General features: G+C 44.2%; 1 protein-coding gene across 1 annotated transcript in view; it reads left to right on the top strand.

Moving 5' to 3' along the window:
- IARS2 (isoleucyl-tRNA synthetase 2, mitochondrial) overlaps positions 1 to 12,816 on the top strand; it is a gene marked incomplete at its 5' end in the record, with an annotated part of 27,355 nt that extends 14,539 nt beyond the window's left edge. Inside the window, 11 exons of the mRNA XM_010131833.1 lie at positions 1 to 34; positions 651 to 744; positions 6,051 to 6,159; positions 6,946 to 7,048; positions 7,977 to 8,102; positions 9,103 to 9,234; positions 9,877 to 9,983; positions 10,737 to 10,882; positions 11,056 to 11,240; positions 12,383 to 12,527; positions 12,665 to 12,816. Coding sequence (XP_010130135.1) covers positions 1 to 34; positions 651 to 744; positions 6,051 to 6,159; positions 6,946 to 7,048; positions 7,977 to 8,102; positions 9,103 to 9,234; positions 9,877 to 9,983; positions 10,737 to 10,882; positions 11,056 to 11,240; positions 12,383 to 12,527; positions 12,665 to 12,816 — 1,333 coding nt within the window. The remainder of the gene's footprint in view (positions 35 to 650; positions 745 to 6,050; positions 6,160 to 6,945; positions 7,049 to 7,976; positions 8,103 to 9,102; positions 9,235 to 9,876; positions 9,984 to 10,736; positions 10,883 to 11,055; positions 11,241 to 12,382; positions 12,528 to 12,664) is intronic.
- Positions 12,817 to 13,135: the final 319 nt, after the last annotated feature.

Raw genomic sequence — 13,135 nt, 5'->3', positions numbered from 1 at the left:
TGAACAACTACTGTCAAAAGAGGCCTTAGCGAAGGTAGATCTTTTACTATAAATACAGATGTGCTGGAGACGGTTCAGTGATGTGAAATAATATAAAACCTTCATGTATTCCCATGATCCTTCTCAATCTTGTACCTTCATGAGCGGTGTCCTGTGAAAGGAATACTCAGAAAGTGAGATCTGAGTACAGTAAAATACACACAATCAGATTGGTGCCGTTAATTCAGGGCAGAGATCTCCATCTTCCCCCTCCTTTTAGGTCAGGAGGAAAGTGACATCCCAATTAATCAAATTATGAGCTCAAATATATATCAGGTCTTTGTCATTAAAATAGATCAGAATTTTTGAGTTCTCCTTAACTGTTCATTGTTCCTCCAACAGTCGTGCTCAGAGGGTAGGCACAACCCATAGAGTTACTCTGCCATCTCAGCTTTTGGGTAATTTTTCCTTGTTCTGTTTTGGGTTTTCATCAGTAATTATCTGAAAACTGTTGTGAAAAATTACCTGAATTATTTTGTGTTCATGAAGTTTGTAGCAGAGCTTGTACAAAACTGGTCCAGAAAACAAATCTACTTTATTTTCTAGCTTTGAAAAGCATCGATGATACGGAGTATTCTATGTGCATTATTTAATAATTGTTTTTCCAATAGGCTGGTGGTCATGATATTTCGGATTATGTCAAGGGACAGGATGTCCTAGACATCTGGTTCGACAGTGGAACGTCCTGGGCTCATGTTTTGGAAGGTACAGAATTAATATGTGGATCTTCCTTTTAAAATGCTTTGAGAACAGAATATAACTGTTCTGCATCGTGGTGTTGGTATTATGGCTGAGTTAGATTATACCAGCAGCAAACTGGTTGTGACTTCTCGTAAAGCTCCTTTTGCTTGTAAAGATAAGGGTTTAATGTTGGCAAACTCATTTTTGGCATAGCTGAAGTTGAGATTTTTCTTATACTCTGACTGATTCCGCCCTGAGATGTGCCATCTGTCTTCTAATCAAAACGTACTTGTTTTGATCACAGAAGTTTCGTAATACAAATGGCCAAGGCGCTTCGTTGCTCACTGGTTACTCAAACTATTTCCAGTTGAATTTCAGCTTGAAGCAGAACAAAACTGAGATCAGCTGCTAAGTCTAAGCAGGTTTTGTGATTTCAGCAGCGTAGGCGTCCTTTTTCACTTCTGATTACTTTCAGTAACTAAAGCAGTATGTTGTGGCTTAAAATATTTGTATTTGCTGTATGCTATTTATAGCTCCTACTGCCAGTAGTTGCCTCTCAGCAGGTAGCAGATATATATCTGCATAAAAATATCTAAAATACCCACTGTTTGCCTAGAGGATAGTCCAAAGTCAGGAGTCCTTTCTGCAGGAGGAGTCTGGTCCCATACATCAAGTCTGTTGGACTTTAAACCCTCAGTACACAATTGAATGATAACAATCTTGTATTATAAAACACGTTCGTACCAGAGGTTTTATTTCTTAGCAACGTGGTCAGGCAATAGTATCATCAGCAAACATTCTTTTTCTAGAAGACCTTCACATATATTGAAGTTCATACTCTTTAAAAATGTTTCTGGTTTGGCTTTGAAAGGTACGAAAAGTAGCGGTATTTTATGCGCAGTTACCTACCTGTGCTCTTTAAGGGCTTGACATCTCAGCGTGCAAAATCTACCCCTAATCCTGAGTACAGGAAAGATGCCGTGTTTAATAAGCAACAGCAGAAGCAAGGCTCTATATTCCCTGATAATTTGTGTAAGGCTCCCGTACGGATTCTCTGATGTCTAATAAATGTTGGGTCTTTCATAGTACAGGCTGCTTCTCTCATGGAACCATCAAAATTTCCTCATCTCTATCTAGTCACCTATTTTCATGAAACTTGCTGGAAGCTGGTGCGTGTAAGGAATCTTCTGCTGTCTGACACGACTGGAGTGGCCCCACTGTTTCAAAAGTTGGTGGAAGCACTAAAATGAAGTGTCATCTCAAAGTTTCATTACTTTGTTTCTGATGTAATTGAGGCTCCCAGCCACTGCCAGAGTGGAAGTACAGTCTTAGTGATTCATATGAAATTACTATTTTAATTTAGCCTTTATGAAAAATGCAGTTTGCAAGAGAAGTTGTTGAATTACTGGTTTTGCCTTGTATTTCCCAATATGCTCCAGCTTGTAAAACTTTTTGCAGAACCTCCTGCTGCGTCAGTACAAATAATCAGCAAGGCCTACAAACAGGCTAACCGGCAGGGCTAACCCCCAAAGAACTCTTGGGGACAAATGGATGAAATCCAAAACTGCTTAGAGAACGTCATAGCAGGAAGAAGAACTTCCTGTGTCTTAAACCCGTGAAAGCCCAGAGGCATATGGAAGCTGGCGTGCTACCTGTAAACGCTGCCTGCTCGTTTTGGCGTAGGTCGGTGGTCACCACTTGCCTCCTGATGACAGCATCACGCGTGGCAGTGGTTCTCCGGCAGCACGTGAGTTAATTTCAGCACAGCTGGAGGATGTAATAGGTGGCTAAAACTGTGAGACTGGTGTTTATGACTGTTCTACTCTGCCATGAACTCGAGCTATTGAAAATTATAAATCGATGACCTGTCTGTTGGTAACTAGCAGCAACAAAAGGCGCTACGGATTTCCCTGCTGGTTCCAGTCTTTCAAAAATAAGTCATTCTCTCCAATGACTCTGCAACTTGGGGACCTTAGGCCTGAGTTTTCTCTGGACTTGAACTAGCTATGACCAAGCTTATTAAATGAGATGCAGAGGTTTGGGATGGGGTGGGGAGGAGGAAGAGGAGAGAGAGAACCTGCAGTAGGAGGTTTTTGAACAGGTTAAAGGAATTGCTCAGTGGCCTGAATCACAGGTTGCCTGGATACAGGTGTATTTCTTACCCTTGCCCTGTGGTGTTCACACAGCGGCTGGCTGTAGTTCAGATGGAAATGACTTGAAGTGGCACTTTTTTCATTAAGTTACGGTTGGCTTCCTTTTTCCAGCCTGGGTGTCTCAAAGGTACCACCTCTAGCTAAAGGACAAATGAACCACACCGTTCTACATCAGCGACGTGGCAGGGAGGAAGGTGCGACTTACACAGTAACATCAGGGATTTAGCTACTGCAGTCACAAACCCCAAAATGTACAGATAGAACTAGCTTGTGTGTAAAATAAACACTACCCTGCTTGCACCACGGAGAGCAGATCCTCACGTGCCCCAGGCTCTGAAAACCCCCTGCTGCTGAGGTTTTCTGGGGAGACTGTTCGCTTTTACTGCTCCGTTTGCCTAATGCTGCCATCTCATCCCGTTTGCTTCTTGCTGCACAGGCCTCAAATATTTTTTGAAAGAACCTTTTCCATATTCTTTTGTGCAATATTAAAATACGAGTCTGACTGCTTCATCTGTGAATGTCATGGGTTAGGGCTGAACCGGCCGTTAGGCGACTGACAGACGATGAATGAACTCACGCTCACAGTACTGCTCTGAGGTGGAAGAGTGTTAATTCACCGCCTCCAAAAGAACCGGTGGTAAAAGCAAAACTTGGTTCAAAAGCGATTGCTAATTTTGAGTATTCAGTGCTGTGGTGCCTTTCTTTTTATTATTATCATTTTTGCTTTGAAGTTCAGTTTTTGTTCTGCCTTTTTATAGCGCTTATTTCGGTAGCTGTCTTTGGAGTATCCAGTTTAGAGAATTCTTTTCTGTCTTAAAATTCTCTGGCAGGTCTTGACATTTCCCTCATGGGCAGAGTGCCAGCTGCACTGCAGCCTTGAGATGATTATTTTTCAAAGTATTTCGTATAAAACTGCGTGCTGGACTCTCTTGCGATGTGGTGTGCCATTGGTAAAAGTCACACACGCAGCTTTTTGCCCATAGTTTTGTGTGGCAACGATGGCAGTTTTCAACATCATAATTTTTTTGCCCTATCTCATTGGCTAATATTTAACTGAACGAATGTGATTATTTTACAACTTGCCTATCGAAGTGTTTAACTTTTGTGCTGACTGAGAGACTTGAATTTATCTTAGCTGATTCATTCCTGGCATTAAAATACAATACGTTTAATCTAAGAGTCAAGGTCTGTAAGATCAAAGATCTGGAATCTTGAAATCCAAACCAGGAGGATCATAAATAGTAATTCTCTGTAATGACCTCTGTACTCTACCTCACTGTAAAATAAACAACTGAAAACTCTTCTGGGCTGTTGGACACACTCTTCCATTCACAAAGAAACGTGCACTGTTCTAATTAATTTATATATAACATCGCTACTTTAACGAAACGCCGGTAGGGCAGCTGCCCGTGCACTGAAGAGGCAGGTTTGGTACGGGCAGAACCCGTGTCTGTGTCTTAGAGTTAAAACGGTCAGGCCCCTGCTAACTCGGCGAGGCGCGTTAGCCAGCCTGCCAGATGGACCAGCTCTGTCAGGAAAGACCAAGGCAGTTGGCGGCTCGCGATCAGTTGTTTGTTTAAACTCTTCTCTGAGTTGTAACTACTGGCATTTCCATGAAGAGTTCACTTCTTTAAAACCACTGGCTAGTAAACTAGTTGTAAATAACAAATGTGTTTGTTACAAATTTTCCACTCTTTCTTCCTGACTGCAAATACTCTTTGGTTTATTTAATCTCGTCCTGACAAGTATTTTTGCAGTCTGTTAGTAGAAAGGCTGATCCCTACTTACTTAGTCTGCTTTTCAAACCCAAACCCTTTGTAGATTTTCTTGAAGGAATAAACCCATGACATCCACCCACACATTTTTCCTGCGCTAGCTGGAACTGTGTGGCCTTGACCTTTGTAATGTTGAACTTCCTTTTATTGCAGGATGGATCTAAATATCGAAACTTCCATTAAGTTAAACAAATAAATCAAGTGTGTCAGCAGCAGAAAGCAGCATTGTCTCAGGGGTCCTCAAAGAGGATAAAAGGAGCTAGTAGATAAAAACTGAATAGTGAAACTTCCGTCTGAGTGTCTGGAAAAGGACACCACCAACTCTCAGAATCAAAACTGAATTCCTGCCAAATATGTGTACAATTTTGCACATTTTTAGGCTTGGTCTTCTATGTTCTGCTGTGCTCCACATTATTCTGTTCTCACTCTGCCAGTCTGACCTGTCTGGGGTTGTTTAGGACAAGGACACACTTTCTGAGTCAACAAGTCTTGTACCTTTTAGTACAGTGACTGAATTCCACCAGTAAAACCGTTAAAACGTTGTTGTCCTCTTTCAACCCTGTGGAAAAGCTGGGTTTGCTCTTCTGCTTTTAATGTTCCCTCAGCTAATCCCCAGTCTATGTGCCTTTTCCTCTCCAGTGCCAGCAGTACTCATTAGCTCCAGTTGTTCTTCTCTAGCGTGTTTTTTCGGTTTTGGGGGTTTTTTTGGGGGGTGTGTGTGGGGAATAATATTTCTACTCACTCTTCACCCGGATAAGCTAAACAAGCCAGGGCTGCTCCAGACCTTTCTCTCCCACAACAGGCTTTCCGTTTCCCATGTCCTAACATTTTCCTGACATTTTTACTATCCCTGGAACACTGGTGACCAGAAACGTAAATTCTGTCACAGCGGAGCTGCGGTCACTGCCAAAGCTTCCTGGTCTCCTCTGGAAATAACTGCTGCCGTACACGGGCTGGTCAGGCACGTTACATCTGTGACTCGTATCCCGAGTAATTCCCAGCTGGTGGAGTTTCAGCCTTTCAGATTTTCATTAATCCCACAGTATGTGCTCTTTTTCTCGGGCCCTTCAGATTGTTCAGCAGTACTTGGAAAGTATTTTGAGACCTTCTTACAAAGCACTGTGAGCATGATAGCTTCTGTTTTCATAGTTTGGTTTTTGGGAAAGCAAACTAATTTGTTAAATTCTGGAGTTCAGTGAGTTTTGGATTTACAAAATTGTGGCACTAATGAATCGCTTGTACCATGCTCCAATAACCACACACCATTTATAAAAGTAACTTACCTGCCGGGATTAAAGAGCAGAGTAACTTCTACTAACCACTTTGATATATTTTCTATTACGTGTGTTAATTGTCTGAAGATACAGGCTGGTATTTTGAACAGTCTCTTCTGTTTTTAAAGGTGCAGAGCAAAGAGCAGATACATACCTTGAAGGAAAAGACCAGCTGGGAGGTTGGTTTCAATCCTCCCTGTTAACTAGTGTGGCAGCAAGGAAAAAAGCACCATATAAGTAAGTGTGTGGGTTGCAGACACGTGGCCAGTTCATTTATGAAATACTGTGCTTTGACTGTGTGGGCAGCAGTGCATAAACAAGTGAAACCAAACCACTGCAAAGTGTCTGCTGTCAGTTCGTGCATTTTCCATGTAAAGCGTTTCTTGGGTTAGATTGTAGTGAATTTAGTGTTTACATTTTTTCCATCGTACTGTTAATAGCTGTTTTCTTTCTCAGTCGTTTAGCTCTGTCCTACTGCCCTATCAGATACAGACCTGTTCTGCCATCTCCCGCTCCCGTAACCCAAGGGGTTATTGTGGGAGGTGCAGTATGAACATCCCCTGAGACCCTGGGGAGTGAACGTTAGGCTGTAAGGCATTCAGAGTCACTGTGTGCCCGTCTTGTGCCGGAGCTCTGACATCCCGTCTGTCCCCTGGAGGATGAAGAGCCTAGGGAAGGGTAGTGCGGGTCAGCTGCAAGGAGGCCGAGCAGTTCTGGGAAATGTATCGGCTTAAAGAGTAAATAATACTTCTGTCTTCAGTTCATCTGAGATAGGTGTGCCCTGGGTATCCGCAAACAACCTGTTGCTCCCATGGCAAAATAAAATGAGAAAAATAAAGTCGTGTGAGTTACTTGGATGGTAGTGCAGCGTCTTGGTGGCTGGTTGAACTGGACAGGTGAAGCCCCAGGTTTACCAAAATAGAGGATTTCTGTGTGATTTGATTTAGGAGTATCCTCATTAGAAATCTGTTCTTACATAGATTTTTCACTGGAGTTTTGTTTTCCCTAAAATCTTTTCTTCAGGACTCTCGTAGTTCATGGATTTACTCTTGGAGAGAAAGGGGAGAAGATGTCTAAATCTATTGGCAACGTGGTCGACCCTGATGTAGTTATCAATGGAGGCGAAGTAAGTCAAACTCTTTGAGTTTCTTAGAATCGCTAGTTACAATTTTTCACTACCAGATTCTGCAGCTGTCTCGTGGCGTGGTTTTCCTTACACAGCTGTCTCGCAGCAGAACTCTGTACGGCTCTTCTAGAGACTTTGGCTACACCGCTTTTCTGTTTGGCGGAAATCCTTGAGTTGTTTTGCTTAGCTGTAGTCACACACACACACACACACATTGTTTTTTCACAGAAAAGCATTATATAGAAGGTGCAGAATGATTTCTCTTTACTTGAGAACACTGCTAATGGAGTGTTTAAAAAAAAAAATAAAAGAACCTCTGTTTTCAAACTGACTGAAACCTGCTAGCTGGGCCTGGCAGTGGAGCGGTCAGAGCAGCACTTGCACCCCAGCAGTCTGTCTGCTCTGGGCTGAGGCCGTTTACTACTTCATGCCATGGTCAGGGAGGTTGCACTACAGGTGATGCTCTGAGGTGTTTTCCCTCCCCAGTTCCACTGGTGCTCTTTCCGAGGCTGCTAAGCAGATTCTACAACTCCCTAGATGAAAGAATCGATCCTTACAAAGACTTGCTTATAAAACACACAATAGCTTCTGTTCTTTCGAAAAGGAGAGAAGCCATACTCAGAGTTGAAAACAGGGTGGAAAACAGTCGGAGGGGGAACAAGTACATAGTTTTAGATAGTAACGTTGCTGTGTTGATGGTAAGTAAGCGTTCAAGGATGCCGGGCTGCAAGATGAGTTTATCTCAGGTTCCCCGCGTTCTAGAATGGCCTAACAGCGAATCTTGCTAAAAGAGGGTGAAGGCTCCAAAGACAGGGGCCTCCGGGCACACCTACAGGTGTGTTCGTGGCACGGACAACACAGAGCTGTGCCGCTCACCACGCTGCGGGACCCCCGGCAGTTTTACCCACGTGCCTTTCTGTCTCTAAAGGATCACACCAAGGATCCTCCATACGGTGCCGATGTTCTCCGCTGGTGGGTGGCAGAATCGAATGTTTTTACTGAGGTGCTGATCGGGCCTGTTGTACTTAATTCTGCAAGAGATGATATCAACAAGGTAAGAGCCAAATAGGCTAATTGCAGTGGCAGGCCCTCTCTATACGGGGGTTTGTGCTGGCAGAGTAGAACTCAGTGCAGAGCTTTTCCATCTTCAGAGTAAAGCAAGCCTTTTCACTGAGGGAGGTGCCACCACTTTTTACATCTGTGGCTCAAACAGCAAAGGGGACTAAGGAGAAAACTAGTTTTTGCAGCATGCTTTGGTTATAGTCTGGCTTTTCTTTGCTTTTCTGTGGGATTTCTTCAAGAAAATGGACATATTTTGGGCAATCCAGAATCTTATTTTGAGTTAGCAAAGCTATAATTCTAAAGTTCGCTTAAAGTCTGCTTTTAAAAGTCTGCTTCAGTACCTAACAGAACCTCGGCTCTCAGGTAGCAAAAGTGCAGTTTTACAAAGTTCTTTGTTTGAAATTACTTATTGGAGCTCTGCAGCTCAGTTATCAAAACTTTAATTAGCAAGGATCCTTGGTTAAAAAACTGCTGAGAAGTGAGAACTGAGCCAAGGTCGAATGTCTCATTAACTTCTTGCAGGTGTGTAGAACAAGTTTTCTAAGTGAGGTAATTAAAGGGGGGGCTTTTCATTAACCTAATACATAATTAATGACAAGTAACGAATTATACTGCCTAAAAATGATGTAACCGATTACTAATGAATTAACTATTTAACCAGTGACGAATCATAGTGTTTAGATATGATGTAATGGTGTTTACTAATGAATTAACTATGGTATAAAAATAGAGCTGTCTGGGAATAAATGGACACCAGTTGTTATCACACTGATTCGTGTGGCTGTATTGTGTCTAAGCCCCCCGCGTCGTTTGTTTTTTAACACTTTTCCATAGCTCCTTTTGGCGTACATTCTTCACGATGCTTTTGTAACTGTTAAAACAATCATTCTGGAAAACAGCCACCTTTAGTAAATTCATTGTAGTCTGTTCTCGCTTTGTGTTTCATCTGAAGTGCAGGCCACTGACGCTCTGTTTTTCTGGTTGGTTCCCAGCTTCGGAATACAGTGCGCTTCATGCTGGGAAACATGGCTGGCTTCAATCCAGAAACCGATGCCATCCCCGCTTCGGAGATGTACATCGTAGATCAATACATGCTGCACTTACTGCACGATTACGGCAGTAAGGTAGGGGTGAATTGCATCGAGATGAAAATGCGTCGCGTTTTCCATTGTTTATACCCTCTAGGGAAAATTCTTTTAAGTGTGTGAGTAAAGAGTACGTGTCAAGGAGGCAAACTAGGACCACAGGTTTCTTTAATGCAACGTGCGCTCCCTTAAGGCCGTTTCAGCTTCTGAGAGGAAGGCTTTGGTTATAATGTTCTTAACTTGGTGTTGACATCGACCAGTTTTTCCCACTCCCCGCTGCCCAAGCCCTCGAATTAGGAGTCTTTAGAAACAGTTAGAATAGGATATTAAAAAAAAAGCCAAAATCTTTTAGAGCTTTGTAAGCGTGCTCTAGCCCAAAATTGAGCCATTTCTGTTGCTCAGAACTGTTCTGCTGAGTGAGAAAGTAATGGCCATGATTTCTCGGGTTCCCCTGTTCACTCCCCTCAAATTTGCATTGAAGTTATTTCTTGGTCCTAATTATTAACTGAATTAATGTGGTTTTTCTTCCCTTCCAACAATCTTTTAAAGTAAAGATTCTCCCAGACTTTGTGTCACTTCCTTGTTAGTTTCTGTAAGTTCAGGCTCATGGGGGCTGTCACCCTAAGCGGTGTGATGCGGATTGATAACGCTGCTCTTCTCTCTCTCCGCTCCCTCTCCCAGGTTACAGAAGCATACAAAGAATATGATTATAGCAAAGTTGTTCGATTGTTGCAAGCATTCTGTTCCAGGAACTTGTCTAACTTTTATTTCAGCATAATCAAAGACAGGTATGTTCATTACTGTGCCTTTAAAAGGGGAAAACCACGTTAGTCAGTTTGAGCTGGAGGCAGTATCATTCCGGGTGAACACTGAGCGCATACAGGTATCTCGGAGGACATTTCACCGTTCAAACATTGTGCTCTTGTGCACTAAACCGCACAGGTGAAAGCTTGGCTGCTTTCACCTGATAGTTTTGTCTCAGTGTGCTTCCTGTATTCTGTCCACGAGGGGTACTGAGCCATTGTCAAAGGTAATCAAGTGTTCGCATGTAAATCTTTAAAGAGAGATTCTGGGCTCTGTATTCCTGCCTCGAAGTGTGTGCATCTGAATTTGGGACGGTGACGCAAAGGGCTTTTAGCACTTATGTGGGTGAGCTGATGTCTTTACTGATCTGAAAAACGGGTAAAGAATTCTAAGGGTGTGACTGGTACCTTTGTACAGTTTGAAGGGGGTGTGTGTGTGTGTGTTTATACTCATCGCTGCCTTTCATAGGTGAACCAGAACAAAGGGGGACCAGAGCTGCAGGCTCTTCTATACACACGAAGCAAATCAACGTGCCCTGTACAAGATCTCCCCTTTCCTCTGACAAAATGTAGCTGTGCGTGCGCGTGGTCCTGTGCCCACGCCCCTGTGCTTGCCCAGGAAGGACCACGGAGAAAAGCAGGGTCAGACTTCGGTCCTGTCAATGGCAGGCCTGAAGGCGTGGTTCTTGAGGAACGTGAACGAACAAAAACGTCCCAGCTCTCACCTCTGTCTCACAGGCTCTATTGTGAAGCAGAAAAAGATCCGAAGCGTCGCTCGTGCCAAACTGTGCTAGCTGAGGCTTTAGACGTAGTAGTGAGATCCTTTGCACCAATCCTTCCTCACTTGGCAGAGGAGGTTTTCCAGCACCTCCCTTATAAGAAAGGTAAAGCATGTTTCACGTCTAAGGAATTCTTCTAGTGCACTGATTAATCGCACAGTTAGAAGGAATGCAAATACGCAAAGATATGCCAGTCTTTTTTACTCATTTAATAAACACTTGACTAGAAGGACACTAAATTTAAAATTCCTTTTGTTTGCTTTGCTTTCAATGCTCAGAGGGTGTGTTCCGTACTGGCTGGGTTTACACAAGCTCAGCGTGGAAGAAGCCTGGCATCGAGGAAGCAATTGAAGGTGCATGTGCAATGAGAGACTCTTTCCTTGGGTCCATCTCTGGCAAGAACGCTTTGGAGCATGAAGCCGTCATTGTAATTGAGCCCGGACTGCTGTTTGAATTAATGGAGGTAAAAGATGCAACTAAGAGTAGTGTTGGCTGTACAAACAAATACTACTGTAGACTTTCTTCTGCTTTGTACTTGCCAAAAAGCCACAGAACAGCAGAGGTGGGAAGGGACTGCTGGAGATTGTGTAGCTGAAGCCCTGTGCTCAGGCAGGGTCAGCTAGAGCAGGCTGCCTGGCCTGTGTCCCGTTGAGTTTTGAACAGTTCTGAGGATGGAGACTCACAACCTCTCCAGGCTACGTGGGCCAGTGTTTTCTTAGAATTTCCTCTTTCGGTTTCTGGCTGTCTGCTTCTCATCCTGCCACTGGACACCACTGAAAGGGTCTGGCTCCCTCTCCTTTACACCCTACCACCAGGTATTTATATACATTAATAAGACCCCACTGAGCCTTCTCTTCCCCGAGCAGTCCCAGCTGTCAGCCTCTCTTCATGCAAGAGATGCTCCAGCCCTTCTTCATCTTTACGGCCCTTTGCTGGACTCACATTGCAAGGTTACGTCTCTCTCTTACGGGGTTGCTCAGAACTGGACCCAGCCCTGTGTTGCAGCAGGGCTGAGGAGCAAGGAAGGATCATCTCCTTCAGCCTGCTGCGAGAGCACTGTATCATCGGCAAACTCGCTAAGCCTATGCTCTGCCCTGGAGTTAAGTTAAACAGTACCAGGCCCCACCTTGACCCCTGAGCTATGCTGCCAGTGACTGGCCTCTAGCTCTGGGCTCTCTGGACACACCTGTCCTCGTGCTGCTGGCAGCGCTCCTCCAAAATGATTGGCGAGCGTCAAAGTAACTGGAGAAGCTCCGCGGAGGGAACCTTGCACGCACTAGTTCTAGTCTGTACTCCTACTCCTGGCAGAAGGCAGTAAATTAGACTCGTGGTTCAAATCATCCGCTCTGATTAGGAACCACGGTCTTTGCATTTGTTTAAAGAATGGAGCATTGTGGAGCTTATAGGGCTAGACCTCAGCTTTGATGCTGGATTTAACCATAATCACTTATATTTAGGTGCGTGTAAACAAATGTGTGCTCTCTTCATGACAAGGCTATGACAGCTGTTCCACTCCCAGCAGTTCGCCTTTTAACGTCTCCTAGGAGGAGGGAGCTGAGGAACAAAAACCAGCTTGGAGGACTGAAAACTCTCTCTCTTCACTAGGCACTGCAGGCTGAAGAAACATCCAGTGTTTCACAGCTGAACGAGATAATGATGGCTTCCCAGACAACCCTGCTGAGCGAGCTGCCCAAAGAAACACGGTCAGATGCAGACATCATCAGAGGGACCTTTCTGATTAACTTGGAAGGTAAGAGAACTGTTCAGACAGGCTGCTGTGCTACGCAGCTGCTGCTTTGCTGCTCTGCAACAGCGGAGGCTGCTCCCTTGGTGCGCAGTCGAGGATGTACTACATGTACTCCGCAGTAATAACGCCGTCTTTAACAGGCGGTGTTATCCGGGAAGAATCCTCTTACAAGGTGATAGCCCTACCCATTGCCAAAGCAAAGTGCCCCCGCTGCAGGAGATACACTTCTGACTCCTCAAGCACCCCCTGCCCACGGTGCCTGAAGGTCATTGCTGACAAAGGGAGCACATGAAGATGAAACGCCTCTGCACGGGCTGCTCCCACGTGGCAGGTCGGGCAGTGTACAGAAGCGGCGGCTGACCAGCAGCTCTGTGTACCACAGAAGCAGATTTAAGCCCCAGCCTAAGCAGAATTGCCATGTTTTGGGAGGAACCTCATGTATATATATATACCTAACTGTGTATATCACTTTTCAGCTTCATTAAAAGGGTGGTTTAAAGTAAATGGTGCACTCCTGTTTAGTTCTATTTCAGTGAAACTCCTCTGTGACCAGCTGTTGTTTAATTCCTGTGCTGTCAGCAGTAGTTCTGTAGCACCCCAGAGAACCACGC

This window comes from Buceros rhinoceros, unplaced genomic scaffold (assembly GCF_000710305.1).
Source record: "Buceros rhinoceros silvestris isolate BGI_N320 unplaced genomic scaffold, ASM71030v1 scaffold5230, whole genome shotgun sequence".
Taxonomy (NCBI): domain Eukaryota; kingdom Metazoa; phylum Chordata; class Aves; order Bucerotiformes; family Bucerotidae; genus Buceros; species Buceros rhinoceros.
The sequence above is the reverse complement of the archived record's forward strand: the minus strand, read 5'-3'. Positions and strand labels throughout refer to the sequence as shown.